At 34.5% G+C, this 20,056-nt stretch overlaps 2 protein-coding genes across 3 annotated transcripts in view; one reads left to right on the top strand and one right to left on the bottom strand.

Annotated features, from left to right (window-relative positions):
- Nucleotides 1–20,056, bottom strand: part of RB1 (RB transcriptional corepressor 1) — a 157,994-nt gene that overhangs the window by 60,367 nt on the left and 77,571 nt on the right. The window lies entirely within an intron of this gene.
- Nucleotides 1,317–3,324, top strand: LPAR6 (lysophosphatidic acid receptor 6). The gene has a single exon (XM_032315035.1). The coding sequence runs from the start codon at nt 2,050–2,052 to the stop codon at nt 3,064–3,066; it is 1,017 nt and encodes a 338-aa protein (XP_032170926.1). The 5' UTR covers nt 1,317–2,049; the 3' UTR covers nt 3,067–3,324.

The following is a 20,056-nucleotide window of genomic DNA, read 5'->3' as shown; positions in this document are numbered from 1 at the left end:
GCAACATATTACTTTTAAATTAGGTAATTTAGGAAGAAAAAACAAATCACTCTTCAATTCCCTAAATCTTCCTAACAGATACTTCAAAAGACAGAGTTTTGGCCCAAACTGAATGAAACTAGAGAATAGCAACAGTGAACAGTAATTGGATCTATCCTTTTCTGAAAAATAGTAGTTTAGAGCAAGAAAAACATGTATGTGTCCAGAGGTTGTGGTATCTTCAATCCTCGAGGAAATAACATCATATTCAATTACCTCCATCCTGAACATACTTTGTTCTTCCAAGTTCTTTGGACTTTAAAAAAATGAGTATCCCTTAGATATAAATATATTCAGAAACAACTCATAGGAGCTTTTAAATGAAGACAAAATCGGAGCCATACACAGTTAATGTCATATTAACAGGGTAAGAGACAGGCGGTAATGAAAATAAAATAATGATCCTAAAATTTAGCCAAGTAGTATAACTTTTATTCTCCAAAACTTATTTCAATCGATTTAGGGAAAAAAATAGTTTGTTTAAAAAGATGCAATTTAGTTCTGTGCGTAAGTAAGATAAATACTATGCCAAACAAAAGAAATGAACATTCTTGAATTTATTCTTTTTTTTTTTTTTTTAAAGATTTTATTTATTTATTTGACAGACAGAGATCACAAGTAGGCAGAGAGGCAGGCAGAGTCCTGAATTTATTCTTTGGTGAAAGTGATTTATTTAAAAGTCAAAAGTGCTCTAAAATATTAACTCAATTTTCAAGGAAAGAGGAAAGAATGTTAGAAAACTGCTTATCAAAAACAGAAGAGATGCAGGATTGGAGCCATTCACAATCATACCAATTGATTCTTGAGGAGCAATTATGGTTAAACAGAAGCCAGAAGCAAAATCACCACCAGTCAGTCAAATACCTTTTACGCCTAAAGATTAAATTTCTCTTTTTCATAAGTCATTAAACAGTTTTTTTTTCAATGCTATAGTAAGATGTCACAATTTCAATTTATAAACACTATACATATTTTATTTCTTTTAAAAAAGAAATTTAAAAAGTCATATTCCAAACACAAAAGCAATCAAATAAGAGAAAATAGGCTTAATACTGATTTCTTATTCCCAAATAGAAAGAAATAAAAGGAAAGAAGGTGGCCAAAATCCCAGAAGCAATTCTGCATAAAAAGAGTTAAAGGGCAGAGGCTTAGCTCCAGAGCCAGTGACCATTTGCAAGCCTCCTAGGTATACTCCCAGAAGACACATTATCAGATTAAAGGCACAGTAAACAAACGGGGCTGAAACCTTTCTTTGTCCAAGCCCAGCCTCTTCTTCCTGTGATGTCATACTACAAATCCAGCAAGCCTTTCTTCTCCACTTCAGAGAAAGCCCATCTCACAATACATCTGGCAACGGAGGAAAAGGCTTCAATTCAGCAAGAGCTAACACGCTTAGGAATTTATTTCGGAAACTTTTAAAGACTCTTCTGCTTACCAGCATCTGGAATCCACTGCAGAAATACTAACAAGGAAACCTTCATGTAAAAGGAGCAAGAAGTGAGACCAAACTGGCAATGTTTAAGTCTCTGAAACTCTGCACTGAAAGCAAAAAAAGACTGCTACCTTCATCTTAAATATTCTGGAGCGTAAAGAAACTTTAATTTTGGGAATATTCATCTTGACTACTGAAATACAAGTTTACCAGATGAGTAGATTTATTCCCATCTCAGAACACGGCTTTTCTTTAAATTCATAATCAACAGGTTGGCTTCACTGACTACATTTTTCTCAAAAGTTGTTCGTCGGTTACCTAAACCCTGGATTCATGGATTTTCTGGATTAGAAAATGAGAATATCTTCCTGTTGAAGAACCAAGTGGAAACTTTACAGCAAGGAATTTCATGTTTCTTACTGAGATTTCAAAGAAAAAGGAAATATTTATAAAACCATCTAAAGATACAAAGAATTTGCACATACTTTGGAGGTTATAAAGTGATCACAATCTGAATACCAAAGAAGACTGCAGCTGACCAAAGGACTTCAATTCTGTAAATTGGACGTGCCTTTATAATGGTAAGCAATAACAGCTCCAATTGCTCCTATGATGACTCCTTTAAGTACACTTTGTATGGGTGCATGTTTAGTATGGTGTTCGTGCTTGGGTTAATATCCAACTGTGTTGCCATATACATTTTCATCTGCACCCTCAAAGTACGAAACGAAACCACAACATACATGATTAACTTGGCAATGTCAGATTTGCTTTTCGTTTTTACTTTACCCTTTAGGATTTTTTACTTTGCAACACAGAACTGGCCATTTGGAGATGTACTTTGTAAAATTTCAGTGATGCTGTTTTATACCAACATGTATGGAAGCATTCTGTTCTTAACCTGTATTAGTGTGGATCGGTTTCTGGCAATTGTCCACCCATTTAAGTCAAAGACTTTAAGAACCAAACGAAATGCAAAACTCGTGTGCATTGCTGTATGGCTAACTGTGATAGGAGGAAGTGCACCAGCAGTTTTTTTTCCATCCACCCACTCTCATTTTTGCTTTGAAAAATTTCCAGAAGCCACATGGAAAACCTATCTCTCAAGGATTGTAATTTTCATTGAAATAGTGGGATTTTTTATTCCTCTAATTTTAAATGTAACTTGTTCTAGTGTGGTACTTAGAACTTTAAATAAACCTGTTACATTAAGTAGAAGCAAAATAAACAAAACTAAAGTTTTAAGAATGATTTTTGTACATTTGGTCATATTCTGCTTCTGTTTTGTGCCTTACAATATCAACCTTATTTTATATTCTCTTATGAGAACACAAACATTTGTAAATTGCTCAGCGGTGGCAGCAGTGAGGACCATGTACCCAATCACTCTCTGCATTGCTGTTTCAAACTGTTGCTTTGACCCTATAGTTTATTACTTCACGTCGGAAACGATTCAGAATTCAATAAAAATGAAAAACTGGTCTGCTAGGAGAAGTGACTTGAGATTCTCTGAGGTTCACAACACAGAGAACTTTATTCAACATAACCTACAGACCTTAAAAAGTAAGATATTTGACAGTGAATCTACAATATAAACTGCCAGAAATGAAATCACTGGGACTACACTGGGAATCTCTAAGTTCCTTCAACTGTGAGAAGTGTTTTCTTGGACAACTATTTCTCCACCTCTGAAAGAAAATAAACACGTGGACATTTTAAAGTTATTAGTATAAAAATTGTATTCAAAGTGTTAAGCATTAAAATGTATTCTATTCTTGTATACATACCATTTTATTTTTCTGAGCCATTTTTGACCTGTACCTTCCTCTTCATTAAAAAAAATCCCTAAAAGGCTTGTTCAAAGTCTAAGAGTGACTCTGACTTAAATCATGTGATGACCATGTGTACTGTTTAATTTCTTAGCAATTTTAAATGATTTATCACAAAATAAATGTTTTGTGTACTTAATATTTTTATTCAACATATATCTAATTTCTATTTCAATCTGAATTGCAACTACTAATCATGTTTTTTGAACTATAACATAAATGAGAAAGGAGAATAATTTGAAATAATCAGTGGTTTTGGAGGGTCTTTTGAAAAAGACAGCTTAAAATCTCTTTTCTAGAATAACAACACACTATTTGGGGATCTCAAGCAGTTACAGATAATATTCAGGCTTTTGTCTTTGTAGACAATTCATAAGAACCATATGCTACCTAACCATGTAGTATGTAGGCTTTAAAATTATTATTTTGATCTATTTTCTAGATATAACAGCACTCAATCCCAAAATAATATATGCCACCACAATTGAGAGGGAAGAAGCTAACAAAATGCTGTTTTGCTAGGTACATTTAAAAAAAAATACTACTTGGAGGTACATTTTAAAGGTATATTTTGTATATAAGTAACCTGTATATGCACCTTAAGTCAGAAATACCACAGAGAGTAAGACAGTGAAATACAAGACTTGGTGCTTAGAAAGTGATTAATGAATATTACTTCCCTTCTCTCTTTTTTTTTTTTAATTTATTTTTATTTTTTTGTTAATTTTAAACATTTTTTTATTGACATATAATGTATTATTTGCCCCAGGGGTACAGGTCTGTGAATCGCCAGGTTTACACACACCCTTTTCTCTTTTGACCATTTATAGTCAAATATTGAACAGCTGAAAATATTTCCACTTAGGCAAAATGTTAATGTATAACAAAATAATTTATAAAGTAAAAACAGTTCCTTCAGTACAACTACATTTTCATTTTCTTAAATACAGAAAAGGTATTGATTTGAGCTATAATTTAGTAGATATTAAGTACCAACTACACTAAAACTTTTTCATTTTCTAACATGTATTTTCTTCCAAATTCAAGCAGTTCTCCAAAGTTAACTAAAAAAGACTGCTTTTTATTTGAGAAAAATGACATAAATAAATTCAGCATTCAATGTATTTTGCTTTTTACATCTAATCTTTCAAGTCTTGAACACAACTTTTTTTTTTTAAGTAAATTTTTAAAAGTAATATAAGTTTATTAAGTGAAGATACAGAAGAAGCTCTCAAGAGTGAGAGGTGTCCCAAAAGGGTTGCCATGGGCAATTACTCTTAATTTAAACTTGATTTTTGCTGTTCTCTGGGTTTGGGCTACAATGATTTCAGACAAATCATAGTCATTTGTTAGATCAGTAATCCATTTTCAATAAAATAATGGGGGAGGGGGAATTTTATTTAAGTAGTCATGGTCTCCTTTAGATAAAACCAAAAGCAAAATAAATTCTTAATGTCTTCAATTCGCCCTATAGTATACCTTTATTTGATATTCCTCTTTAGAAAACAAATAAACCTAGCACTTTCAAAAAGTAACAACTTAATGATGTAGAAAAAAGGGGCTGAGAATTTGTAACAGAGATTTCTCTCAGTTTCCCTGGCTTAAAGATCTGTGAGCAAGATCTCAAAGTATGGCTATTACTTTAAAGTACAAGCAAAACAGTTATTAGATATTTGTTGTTACTATGATTACCGGAGACATTTTTGTTGCACTCTTGTCAACAGAAAGATGAATCAAAAGTTTTGTAAGATTTTTCACAAAGTAATAGCTAACAGATTACAAATACTAGTATTCTCTTGAACTTTAAAATCCTGGGTAAAGCTTAACTACACAGACAGTGTAGTTAAGTAGTTGAGTGTACTAAAGTTATTTTCCTTTGTTAGCATTGCACGTTATGGTAAATTACATACTCAGAATTTTCTCTTCTTTTCCCAGAAAACTTCTTGAGAATACTTGAGAATTTTACTCCTTTTACTTAAAAGTGATAGTAAAAAGTCATCCCTCTCAAAAAACTATGACCACTGTTTTTAACATGTTTATAAAAGATTTAACTGATCTTCTGTTCCACATTAAAGCCCTTCAAAGGAACCAAAGAGGAGAACATTTTTAAGGTATGGAAAACAGCTCTCTAGGATCCTAATGACTGGTTCTAAACTCAGAAATGACCTTTTCTGAGAAAATAACAATTAAGTAACTATTTTATCAAAAGAATGTATGAAAATATATGTGCTATACATAATATATATACAAAAAAATTAAAGAAATTGGACACACTACTTCATCAAGGAGTTTTGACTATATTCTGCATTCAAAATACTGAAAGTAGATTTGAGGTATAAATTTATAGATGCTGGTATTTAAAGATTAGTCACTCACTTGAGGGACATAAACTATTATAATCTAAAACTTCATATCCCAACTGAGAAACATTTAATTTATGACTTGTATCTAAAGCAACTGTTTTTTGGTTCTGTAATTTTGGACCCCTAATGAATGAACCTGATATGTAATCTATTATATATCTCAACATATTAATCTAGCAGAATCTTTACTACTTCCCAACACCCAAATTTTTTTTAGTATTTACATGTCAATCCAGCCCAGATGCAAGTAAGGGAAGATAACCTGGTGCTCTTAGTTGTGAATAAATACATACAGAATTTTAAAAGTGCTTACTAATGGATGAATCTTAACATAATCCTAAAGTAAAATGTTTTTAAAAAGCTCTTTTGGGCTGGGCTGGAAATCAAATTATCCATTTATAACATGATTTCCAAGAAATAAATTCTAAATTAAAAGGAACTAATGGGGATGCCTGGGTGGCTCAGTGGGTTAAGCCTCTGCCTTCAGCTCAGGTCATGATCTCAGGGTCCTGGGATCGAGTCCCTCATCCAGCTCTCTGCTCAGCAGGGAGCCTGCTTCCCCCTCTTTCTCTGCTTGCCTCCCTGCCTACTTGTGATCTCTCTCTGTCAAATAAATAAAATCTTTTAAAAAATAAATAAATAAAAGGAACTAATGTACAAAGTTAAGGGCACAAAACATCTTTAAATAGACCAGACTATTTAATGGTCCACAATACTTAATTATAACATTTTCCAGAAATCAACATACACCTTTCCTAAAATCACAAATTCTTAATTACCTATTTAGTATTTCTTCAACCTTTTTACCTGATGTCTGCTACCCATTTTCTGACAGTCAATTTTACAAAAATACAAAGAATCATCAATTAAACAGGGCAACTGATCAGGATAATAGAATAGTATGAAATGAACTCCAGGCCAACTTCTCTATCAGGTCTTCCCCCTTCCTCCTGCTCTCAAAAAAGATTTACTCCAGGGCGCCTGGGTGGCTCAGTTGGTTGAGTGACTGCCTTCAGCTCAGGTCATGATCCCGGAGTCCTGGGATCGAGTCCCCCATCAGGCTCCCAGCTCCATGGGGAGTCTGCTTCTCCCTCTGACCTCCCCTCTCATGCTCTCTTACTCTGTCTCTCTCTCTCAAATAAATAAATAAAATCTTAAAAAAAAAAAAAAAAAAGATTTACTCCAGTAACTCCTTAAAAGGATATAAAATGATCTCTCATCACACTGTGATTCAAGTGCTAAAAACAGTGGCAAAAACAGAATCCAAGACATAAGACCCCAGAAGCAGAGATAATTCATGAACTTAATAACCACTCTTCAAACTCAAACCTTACTTTACTCATATAGCATCAACTCATCAACTAATTTTTAAAAATAATTAAAATTTAAGTAAAGAGTAAGAATGAGAAACAAGTATGTATTATATACTTAAAGTCAAATTATAGTTAAAAGCCATAGGGTGCCTGGGTGGCTCAGTGGGTTAAAGCCTCTGCCTTTGGCCCGGGTCATGATCCCATGACCCCAGGATCCTGGACTGAACCCCTCATCGGGCTCTCTGCTCAGCAGGGAGCCTGCTTCCTCCTCTTTCTCTGCCTGCTTCTCTGACTACCTGCGATCTCTGTCAAATAAATAAATAAAATCTTAAGACAAAAAAAACAAAAACCATAGGGTGTATGTGCTGAGTTCTATTAACCTTCGCATCAAAATGACTTCTGGTAAATGCACAATTTAAAACTAAAAGAGCCTACAGCTCATCTTAACTGAAGAATTAATGGGCTAAGTAACTTGCATAAGGTCACATAACAAGTTAAGGTAGAGCCAGGAGAAGAACTTGGGGTTTTTTGTTTTTGACTCGTCTGTTTCTTTAATGCTGTTCAGGGAAGCAGCACATGCAAAGACCCTTGGTATACTGAAAGAACTAAAACAAAGCTAAAGTAGCTGGAGATAGAGGGCTGAGACCTTACATGTACTTATAGGCCATAGTACAGCCATGTTAAGATCTGAGGAGATGTGGAAAGCCCTGAAGAATTTCCAGTTAGGAGAGACATGATAGATTTGCATTTCAAAAAGCTTCCTCTGATTACAGGGTAGAGATGCATTTGTCTTCAGCAAAACGAAAACTGTCACAATAAGAAAGATATATTTATTCAATTTTAACTAAAAGAGCTGTTCTAAACCTTTATTTTATATTCTTTCTCCCTTATAAAATGGCCTTTCTTTTTTGAAATGATGCTGATGAAAGATGGCAAGAATATTTTAATGTCATCACTTTATAAAATTAAATGAGCAACCCTTGTGAAGAAATTGGTACATTTATACACTGCTGATGAGAACAGAAAATGGTATGACCTTTATGGACAAGAATTTGGCAATATCACACACACACACACACATACACATTTACTCTTTAAGCCAGCACTCTCATTTCTAGGTGTGTACCCTGAAGACATAATTTCAATAATGTAAAAACACATGTACAAGGTGCAACACTACTTGAAATTGTAAATATTGGAAACTACCTAGAAGTCCAAGCTGAATAAACTGCAGCACATATACAATGCAGTACCATGAAGCTGTAATAAAGAATGAGAAAGAGCTCTATGAACTGGTATGCCGAGATTTCCAGGAAGTGGTAAGTGCAAAAAGTAGTGTAAGATACTTATGGTATGCTATCTTTGGTATAACAAAAGGCAAAATAAGACAGCATACATATATTTGCTTATTTTCATCAAAAGAAATATAAGAAAGATAAACCAAAAGGCAAGTAATAGGGGTGAGGAGCAGCATAGAAAGGACATGGAAGGTTATGACACTTACCTGAGTGTAAGATTCTGGGAAACATGTTAACGTTACACATCAGGAATCAGAAAACTCTTTTCTTCAAGGGTTGGATAGTGATTATCTTAGGCCTATGGGCTATAAGGTTCTGTTGCTATTTCTCAACTCTGCCTTACAGCATAAAAGCAACCACAGACAAAACATAACTGAATGAGTGTTGCTGTGTTCCAATAAAACTACAGAATCGGGTGGTTGGCCTGGGAGATGTATGTGCCACTTCTTGTTCCACATAGTCAAAAAACTAAAGCCAACAAGGATGGTAAAGAAAAAAACAAACCCAACCTAGAACTACATTCATAATTAGTACTTGGCACGTAATAGCTCTCAATTACCTGTTGAATGAATGAATCTTAAAATTCTATTAAAAGACCGACATGAGTTCTAGTGGGTAGGGGGGGCGCCTTGATCTCAGGACACCAAGATCATGACCTGAGCTGAAATCAAAGAGTCAGATGCTTAACCAACTGAGCCAGCCAGGTACCACCCTCCCCCCACCACCCTACTCCCTACCAGCCTCCCCCTTTAAATAATCATTGTCACCACTGTTACCATGTTATATTGGGACTACTACAATTACATCCTCTGCCTGCTTCCTTTTTTTTTTAAAGACTGTATTTATTTATTTGAGAGACAGTAGGAGAACACAGAGGCAGAGTGAGAGGGAGACTAAGAATCCCCACTGAGCAGAAAGCCCCACACAGGGCTTAACCCCAGGATCCTAAGTTTTGTAAGCCACACAGGCACCCCCTCAGTCTGCTTCTTGTTTTGTTCCCTTCAACCATCCAGGACAGGTCAACAAGATTTACCTATTAAATCACCACTTTAGGGTGCCTGGGTGGCTCAGTGGGTTAAGCCGCTGCCTCCAGCTCAGGTCATGATCTCAGGGTCCTGGGATCCAGTCCTGCATCGGGCTCTCTGCTCAGCAGGGAGCCTGCTTCCCTCTCTTTCTGCCTGCCTCTCTGTCTACTTGTGATCTCTCTCGGTCAAATAAATAAAATCTTTAAAAAAAAAATCACCACTTTATACCAATCACTTAATGTCTAGTTTTTTTGGGGGGGGTGGGTTGTTTGTTTTTTAGAGAGGGAAGGAGAGGTGGGGTGAGGGGCAAAGGGAGAGGGACAGATCAGTCTTCATGCCCAGTGCAGAGCATGAAGTGGGGCTTGCTCTCACAAACCCTGAGATCATAACCAGAGCTAAAATCAAGATTTGGAGGCCCAAGGGGACTTAGCCACCCAGGCGCCCTGTCCAGTTTGAAAAGTTGTCAGATTCTCCATTGCTTGAAAGAGAAAGTCCAGTTTCCAAAGTTTGGCATTCTCCAAAATACAACCCTGACCTCTCAATTTTTTGGTGTATCTTCTCTCTCCCAAATAAGATTCCTCCACTCCTGGATGGTCTACTACATGCCCTGTGTTCCTAACTGGAATTTTATTGACTCTAGACATTTAGGCACATGACACACTAACTGTCCCACTCCCTACCCTAATCAATAAAATTCACTGTGCCCCTCTTCTCTGATAAAATCCTTTTCATCCTCCAAGGGCCAGTTCAACTCCTAAACAAAATCTTCTTTGATAATGCTTATTGTCTATATCACGTATTTGGTATTTTTTTCTTCCACCTTTGTTACTTATCTTTTTATCTTCCTGACACCTCAAGCTCCTTGAGGAAAGAGATTACGTTCTGTGCTTCTTTGTATTCTTTATAGCATCTAACATAGGTTAGTTTCATTTATTACAGTGAGAGAGGGAGCATGGCAGGGGGAGGGCTAAGGGAGAGGGAGAGAAGGGGAATCCTTAAGCAGACTCCCCACTAAGCACAGACCCCTCCCCACATGAGACTTATTCCCAGGACACTGTGATCATGACCTAAGACAAAATCAGAGCTGGCCACTTAACTGAGCCACCCAGGTGCCCCTGAAAGTTAGTTTTTAATAACCAATATGTATTTACTTATTATAGTACCTACTCTGGATATCTGTCAGTGTAGTTCTGATAAATGTCCTATATTTATACACAAAATGTAAAGAAAATAAAGGCTGCCTCTTGTATCATGTATGGTACACTTAATTCTTCAAAAGCCCAAGAAAGAAAATAGTTTTCTTTGTTAATACTACTCTATGACATAAGAATTCAACTCTTGCAGTTATCACCATAAATTTGATTTATCTTAAACGTTACTATTGAATCCCCACCTTTAGATGAGGTTACAGAGTTGTTAAAAGAAACCACTGTGTTATTTAAGACATTCTTTATGTAACTATGGATTTCTTTTCTGGAACAACTATTTTCTAGACCTGTTGTATCCTACAATTTTTCCCAGTTTTTTCTCTCTGCACTCCTGTTTAATTCTTAGATCTCATAATTTCTCCCTTCTTGGTTTTGTTTTTTACTTTGCTAAATCATATTCCCTAGTAATTTTATTTCAAAAAGGATAGTCAAGAGATAGACCTTCTGAGTCTTAGATGTCTGAGAATTGTTTCATTTTACCCTCCGGTTTGACATGTAGGTTAGACATAGAATTCTAGGTTATCAGATATCAGTACTCCTGCTAAAATCAGTGATGCTGATCTGGATCTTACTCCACTGTAAATAGCTTACTTTTTTCTTGCTGGAAGGTTTTATGATTTTCTCACTACATTTGGAATTCTAAATTTTTCATCAAGATGTGTCCACATTCATTTATCCCACTTGGACCTATGAAAACTTTCCACTGGACCTTCTGGTTTTGAAAATGTTTTGTTATTGTTTTTTAATCTGATCTTTCTTTTGGCGATGGATATTAACTGAGGTTATCCAAAAAATACCAAAGTTAGGGCAACATAACCTCACAGCACAGTAATTTGATGCATTTTCGTCTTAAGGAGAATTATCTTTCCTATATCATTTTTTCTTCAAATCTGTTACAGAAGTCTATAGATTTATCTAATTTACCTAACTTACCTAATTTATAGATTTACCTACTTTTCTGCTCTGTTTCTCTTATAGACTCAGCAGAAAGCTGTAGGTACCGTGTGTGTGTGTGTGTGTGTCTGCTCTGCTTCTCTTATAGACTCAGCAGAAAGCTGTAGGTACCGTGTGTGTGTGTGTGTGTGTGTGTGTGTGTGTGTGTGTGTGAGAATACACAAAAGTTGGGGTGGGGTCAGACATGTATTTGTATAGCTTGTACACTTCACAAAAGCACAGGGCTTCAGCATAAATTCTGCATACCAAATCAGGGGTACCTGTATCCAAAGGGGCATCTTTTTCTAATTCATTCATACCAAGGAATGTGCATTTTCCTGATTCTTATAGGCTGGCATGGACTGAGGTGGGGGACTGGTCCAAATGTTTCATGGACCAACGTTCTCAAAATATAGTGGCCAGAGCAGCAACATCAGCATTGCCTAGAAACATGTTGGAAATATAAATTCTTGGGCACTACCCAAAAAATTTGGGGTTGCACCTAGCAATCTGTGACCTGTGTTTTTAACAAGCCCTCCAGCTCATTTTGATGCATGCTCGTTTGAGAGCTACTGGCAGACAGCACTTTTTAAAAAAAAATTCTCCTGATTGCTGCCTTACTCTCTATAACTGCTACTTTGAGCTTGGAGGCTAAGACTCCCACTTCCACCAGAGCCCTTTCCTGTGTGTATTCAAAGCTGTGGTTTTATCAACTTTGTTCAATCCTTCAATATAACCGTCATTTACTTTTTATCCTCAAACCTGAATCAACTGTTCACTTCTCTCCATAGTTTTTCTACTTTATCATCTCAGTATTGCAGGATTTCACCCCCACATGTGCTTTTTATTTTTTCTTTCTGTAATTTTTGGAGGGGTTTGGAGGGAGGTAGCAGGTAAAGGTGTGTGGTCAGTTTGCTATTTCAAACCAGAAATATTCTCATTTTTAAAAGCAATTTCACACATGATGTGATAAGCACTGGGTGTTATGCACAACTGATGAATTGTTGAACACTACATCTGAAACTGATGGTATATTATATGTTGACTAATTGAAATATAAATAAATAAATAAATAAATAATAAAAGTGCACAGTATAAATTAAACAAGAAAACATTATAGTATTTAAACCCTTTTACTCCTGCTGAAAAATAATATTCAAAGGGCTTTTTCATCAAAACAAAGCAAATCCATTAATTATGAACAACATAACTTTCAGTTTACTTTCTTTAAAAAATGCTAATATTTTAAACTATTTAACCAATTATTGTTAGATCACATTTTAATAGGTCAAAAAATTTATGAATCACTTTATTACAATTCTTTATTTTAAAATAAAGAACTTTCATTTCATTATATGAGTGTAAAATATTCATACTGGACTAAATTTAGGCTTTCCAGCACATTAAAACAGCACTAAAAATTATACTTTTGGCTTAAATGTCACATATGTGATTTTTGCTGATGGCCAACATAACTGGTTTCAAAAGTGTTGGGCAAAAATAGCTTTATTTTGTGTTGTGCTCTTATAAGTCTTTTTTAGACTGAAACACACATAATTTTGATATAAAGAGAAGGGAAAAATATGGACATGTGTTTAAAAAATCAAAAGGGACCATTATAAATAGTTTGTCTGTAAGAGATTATGGAAAAAGTTGTTGTTCTTCCCCCGGAAATAATCACAAAGATCAGGTATATCATTTTTGCATTATCAAGGCAATCTCCAACCACCCATGCCATTTATTCTTCACTTGAAACTGGACTGTGGAAAAGAACTTGTTTAAATATGTGAGTTAGATCCTAGTACTGGAAAAAAAAAAAAAGTACATAGTACTGAAAGTTTCCAGTTTGCCTGTTACAAAGACAATACAAAACTTTATATTTTTAAGAACAAGTTTATATATTTATGAGTTCAGTACTGGATTAGGAAATCCTATGTTCATTTTTATTTAGGACTGACTCATGATTGGTAAGAAAGGAGTCCTTTTACTTTTACACCTTTCTCATTTTTAATGTTGAAAAGAAAAAAACAAAATGACAAAGCTAAGTTATAAAAACTAGTGTTACTTAATATAAAATGAAAAAACTTTTAATTATCTTAAAACATAGAAAGAGTAAGGATAATGATCACATATTATTAAAAATAAGTTTTTATTAATTTATTAATAAGGATAAAAATGATCAGATATTAAACTCTAAAAAGGAAATGAACTTAAATACAAGATAGCAAGGCAGATTTCTGTTAGTCTCTGGAGTATAATCAAATCTTAAAGAGAAATTATGTTACATTTTAACAGAGGCAAGAAAAACTGAAACTTAGCAAGAAGAATATAAAGTTTTTGAAAGAGAAACAAATCCAGCTGTTTCCTATTCTACATTTCCTAATCAGTTCTACATCCACACTTACAGAAAGATACTATAAATTCTTTTGATATTTGGCTATTTCTGACAATAGTAGAAAATATGAAGAACCAACAGTAAATTAATAAAACCAAACACACAAGGGTCACTGACCTGCATTTTGAAACAGACTAGGTTGCGACCATTCAGTTTCAAGAACATGTCATAAATATTTAGAAAAGATAAATATCAAAAAGTTGGTCCTATTTTATTATGAAAAGTAACAGAGCTTAATTAAATGATTTAGGAACAATCGCCCCAGAGTGTTTTCTAAAATTTTACTAAACTGATGAATAATAATAGCTTCTCATATTGCTGAAGGAATTTAGAAACTATATTAATTAAAGTAGATTATCTCATAAGATACTTCTACTTTTTGTTTCTTTCACCTTCACATTCCAGAACTGTTCCTCACTATTACAGTTACAGTTACAGTTATACAGGATATAACTACAAGTTTAGAAACTGAAAATTCTAAGATTATATTCAAGAAATTTCCTAACATCATGACCTTGTAGAAGACGCTCTGAACAAGAGTACAACTGCTTCCATTTCCAGAGGTCCATAAGCACAAAAGTTCTTTCTGAGCTTTCTTCTACAATTGCTATCTCCCTTCTTGTTTGTACTTGAATAATGGACTAACACTGCCCTCAGGTAATTACTGACATGATTCATAACTAAAGCAATATAACAAATTCCAACTGCAGTATAACAGTGAACACTGCCTACATTTAACAATACTGGAATTCAGTTACACCTTTTTCCCCTGAACTTTTTCCGTTTTGAAAAGGCAACGGGGGAGGGGAACACCCCAGGAGAAAAGTTCTAAATACTTCTAGTAAGCGAGGATAAACAGATCTAATACTGTTTAACTGTATTCTCAGTTCTCTGTTCTTAAGATATCACTGTAAAGTAGAAGAAAGGGAATGAAGAAAACTAATAATTAATCTTTCTGTTTCTAAAATGTACCATTCTCATAAGTGTTTATTCCTCACAATAATTCTGAAAGGTAAATACAATTATCCCCATTTTACACACAAGGAAACCTGAAATGCAGAGACATGACTTGTTCATAATCACACCAAAGCAAGTTACATAATTTCTCTGAACCTCAGCTTTTCTTATCTGTAAAATAGGAATGGCATTATTTACCTTCTGTGAAAACTAACTGAGATCTGGTAACTTAAAGCCCAGGTTCCTTCTGTTGCAGCACAGTGACACACAGAGAGAAAGATACAAATACAGATAAAGCAAGAATTAAGAAACCAATCACAACACTGAGTATATCCAACAGTAAGCTAATATACACCATAAGGGAGCACAGAGATTAAGAACACTGTCTCTGGAATCAGATAGCCCGAGTAAAAATTCTGGCTCTGCCAGTCACTTGTTTTGTGGACCTGCAATATAACAAACTCCACCTGCAGTATAACAGCAAACACTGTGCACATTTAACAATGCTGGAGTTCAGTTACATCTTTATAAGGAAAAGGTTCTCAATTTCTCTGTGCTTCAGTTTCTTCACTTGTGAAATGGTGATAATGACATCATCTATTTCAGAGAGTTTGCAAAGTGAAAGAGTTAACATATTATACTTTTAACAGTGCCTGTGACAGCACACATGCAAAAGTATTATCTATTGAGATTTCTACACTGCAATGTTACATGCATAAGTGAGGATCATTTTGATCCTGGTCGGTATGATGATCAGGAAAAATTCCAAAGAATTAAGCTGGTGATGAGCTTTGTAAAAGCACTGCTTCCTACAGCAAGTTTCTATGAGCTACACCTAAGGGACATTTCTGAGTTATTAATTTTTTTTTAACATTCCTAGATTTCTTTAGTCCTTGTACCAATTCATGAATAAGGAAAACATATAATATGGACAATAGGAGAGAAGAAAGGGAGACATGAATGGACAAGTCTCCTCCACAGTGAACACTACCAATTACTCATGTATATCAGAGTGTTCTAAAGATTAAAGAAGGAGGCAAATGCATAGAGAAAAGAACAGTCAAACATGGCATGCAAGACTAGAAGGCACCTGAGTGAAGGTTTAGATAGGAAAAAATTTTCTGTTTAAAACCATAAATAGATCTGGATCAAGAGCTCACGCTCATACCAACATTTAGTACAGAAGAAGACTTGGACTAATTTATAATAGCCATTTCAGTTACTTTGGGTTTCCCATTTATTGTTTTTTAACATATGAGAAACCATATAAAAAACCATTTTAATGTCTCACTGATTCTTAAAAATTATGAAGAAATGGAATTATTTTACTAAATTGAGTTTATATTCAGATCTTTTAAAATAATCATCTATTCATTTTTCAGTGGATAATTCATTCAGATTAACTAAATTATTATCCTTATTTTTGTGTGTGCTTTTCTGAACTGTATTTTTTTTATTTTTCTCTATACTAGCCCACTAATAGAAAACAAGGATATTATCAGAAATTTTATTTCTATGATATTGCCTTTCCTCACTTTCCCTGTTCAGGCCCTATATTTTTTCATTCTTACAGAAGACTTTAGGCATACCTGGGATCTTTTATTAAAAGCTAAGAGAAAACTCAGTTGTAACATTTCAGCCTATGAAAACAAACCTAATTTTAAAATTCACTTCAGGGGCGCCTGGTGGCTCAGTGGGTTAAAGCCTCTGCCTTCGGCTCAGGTCATGATCCCAGCGCCCTGGGAGCCTGCTTCCTCCTCTCTCTGCCTGCCTCTCTGCCTACTTGTGATCTCTGTCTGTCAAATAAATAAATAAATAAATAAATAAATAAATAAAATTCACTTCATTTTTATCCCTCCCTTCAATCTCCTTGAGGTTGTTGATTCAAATACCTAATTTCATCAACCCTAAATTATAATGGATTCTAAAAGTATATATATTAAAATCTCATTTCTAAGAATTGTATAAATCAAACACATATGGGCACTAAGTACTTTCTCTTAAAATATAATTTGTTCTTTTTTGTAAAGTTTTCTTTTAATCTTTTCTTCCTAAAGGATCCAGCAGACCAATAATGACAGTGCACTGCACATAGGAGCTGGTTCCCAAATGGTACTTTCTTCCCTTCCTATTATGAACTAGCTTCTAGACAAAACACTTACCTCGTTATTCAAAATAAAAAAATACATATATTATATTTTCACTTAGAATAAAATTAACTATTTATACTGTTGCCTTTTATAATGTCCCACATGCTTGACTACATGTTATAGTGGTAATAAAAACAGTGTGAATCAAAAAAAGGGCACAATGACAGGAACACTTTACTAGGAATTTGGAATAAAACCAGTCTGGGGTAAAAGGCTGACTGGGTGACCTTAGACAAATTAGGCAACCTTCCTAAGCCTGTTTCCACTTTTATAAAATGAAAATAGTTTTAACAACTTCAAAGGATTGTTGTGAGATTTAAATTAGACAAACAGTTTTGGTGTACACACACTTCATTTTTAATTAGTGTATAGAATTGTTACATTTGTACAATATTTCCTTTACTAACAGAACTATCTTTCCATTTTTAACGAGGTTAAAAACTCTACCTTAAAAAAAAAAAACCTTGAACTTTTAAGAATAAATTAGTCTTGATGAGTACTAAACAAGTACTCATCTACCATTGCCAAAGCTAGGCCATAATTTCCCCCAATGTGTCTAATTCCAGGTTTTCCTACTTCTGTGTCTTCCCGTATTCCTACATCTGTTGCAGGTCTTTTCCTATCAACATAAGATTATTCCCTTCTCTGACCCTTGTGGCTTACCTTATTTACTTTTCCACCAGGTACCAAGCAAGCTCCTTTAAGACTAAGGACTATTTTCCATGTCATTATATATCTCACAAGGGCAAGTACAATTTCTTTCAAATATCTGATATATGGAATACTAGGTATGGCCCAAAGAGAACTGGGAAAAATTGAGCTAAAGGAGAACACAGATATGAGACCTCTGTGTAACCCTTTTATGAAAGAATCTTCCTTTAATATTTTATAAACTGTGAAGCAATTTAAAGGAATATGGATCTATATTCACTATTGGCAAATAAATCCTTTAACATTTAAATATTTTTATAAAAACATAAAATTTTGAACTAGAAGAACTCAAATCTTTTGGTCTATCTCAGCTTACAAAGCAAAAATCTAAGACAAAAACATTAACTTGCACATGAAAGAGGACCTAAAACAGGTCTTCTTTTTTTTTTTTTTTTTTAAAGATTTTATTTATTTATTAGGCAGACAGAGATCACAAGTAGACAGAGAGGCAGGCAGAGAGAGAGAGGAGGAAGCAGGCTCCCTGCTAAGTAGAGAGCCCGATGTAGGGCTCGATCCTATGACCCTGGGATCATGACCAGAGCAGAAGGCCGAGGCTTTAACCCACTGAGCCACCCAGGTGCCCCTAAAACAGGTCTTCTGTTTCCACATCAGGCAGGTTATCTGTCACTGGATAAATGTGGTTTATTCCACAAATAAAAGAACTCTCTGGCTGTAGTAAGTGTTTGAGGAATAGTGGAAGTGAGGCCAAGAAGGGTCAGATTCCACAACCAGAGAAAAGAGGTTAAATTTTTCTGAATGGCAACAGGGAGCTATTCTAAGTTTTTGGAACAGGAGAAAGTCATACATAAATATTTAGAAATATTAACTCAGCACCAAAGTTTAAATGGAGGATAGTTGCAAAGCTGGGAGATCAAAAAGGAGCCTAAATGTAAATGAAAATAAGATTTAAAAATTAATAAAATAAATCTAAGAGACATATTTTTTTTTCTTTAAATTGTAAGATTCTTGAATACTTGGTATTCAAGCCTGGCTAACTTGAAAAGTAATGTAAAAACATAAATATTGGTAAGCAAAGTTGTACTTAGAACAAAAAAGATAATTTCAGTTTTGATTAATGAAGTCTCTTAAATCTTAAGAAACTACTAGTTAGGGGCGCCTGGGTGGCTCAGTGGGTTAAGCGTCTGCCTTGGGCTCAGGTCATGATATCAGGGTCCGGGGATCGAGCCCTACATCGGGCTCTCTGCTCAGCGGGGAGTCTGCTTCCCCCTCTCTCTCTCTGCCTGCCTCTCTGCCTACTTGTGATCTCTCTCTCTCTGTCACATAAATAAATAAAATCTTAAAAAAAAAAAAAGACTACATTTTCATTAAAAAAAAAAAAAAGAAAGAAACTACTTAGTTAGTTAGTTATGGGAGGTAAGGGCAAGAAATCAGGAACACACTGGGTCAGAGTGAGAAAGGTTAAAGCCTTAAGCTATACTTTAAGAAAGAATCAGATTTTTAAAAAATTAAAACAGGGGCGCCTGGGTGTTCAGTCGGTTAAGATCTGCCTTCAACTCACGTCATGATATCAGGGTCCTGAGATTGAGCTCCATATTGGGTTCCCTGCTCAGGGGAGAGTCTGCTTCTCCCTCTGTCACTCCCTTTCTTGCTCTCTTTCTCACTCTCTCTCAAATAAATAAAATCTTTTTTAAAAAATTAAAATAAATGTTTTCACTTGCTGGCAAAATATCATGAAGAACTTTTTAAAAACCCAACATAAAATATTTTCCTTTATAATAACATGGCTATTATATCAATACAAAATATCGCATTATATTATTTCATCATCCTTACCCATATTCTTAGAAAACTGTTATAAATGACTTAATCATTATCTTACAGTTCACTCACTTTCCTGAGACACAGTTCTCAGTAAAATGTAACTTTAAAAAAAGAACAATGTCTCATGGTAGATACTAAAACCTTCTGTAATGTGCACCAGAGGTTAATTATCTACCATACAAATATAGAACAGATATCCTTTTTGGCTTTTTCAAAGCCACAGGCTTTTCTGCCTTTTGTGTTCACTTCCTATCAAATTTGGCATTTCAAAAGGACACCAAAGAAGCTTAAAAATTTGTTTATAGTTTCTTCATCAAATTGGGACTCTAAAAATACAAGCTTTTCGTTATAATGGTGCTGGTATGTAAAAGAGCCCTTTTAAAATTTGGAAAAATAATAAATGTTTTTAATCTTTTCTATGTAAAATGCTGAAGAAAGAAATTTGCTAATGTTTGGTGACTACGGAAAGGTAGTACGACAGAATCCATTTTAATGAGTCAGCTATATTTAACAACAATTAAAGGATACTCAACTTTCTTGTGACTTACTAAAATTAAAACAATAGTTAATAACTAGTACTTCTATGATCTCCATATAATAAGTACCCCTCCAAAACAGTAT

This window comes from Mustela erminea, chromosome 15 (genome assembly GCF_009829155.1).
Source record: "Mustela erminea isolate mMusErm1 chromosome 15, mMusErm1.Pri, whole genome shotgun sequence".
Lineage (NCBI taxonomy): Eukaryota > Metazoa > Chordata > Mammalia > Carnivora > Mustelidae > Mustela > Mustela erminea.
The sequence above is the reverse complement of the archived record's forward strand: the minus strand, read 5'-3'. Positions and strand labels throughout refer to the sequence as shown.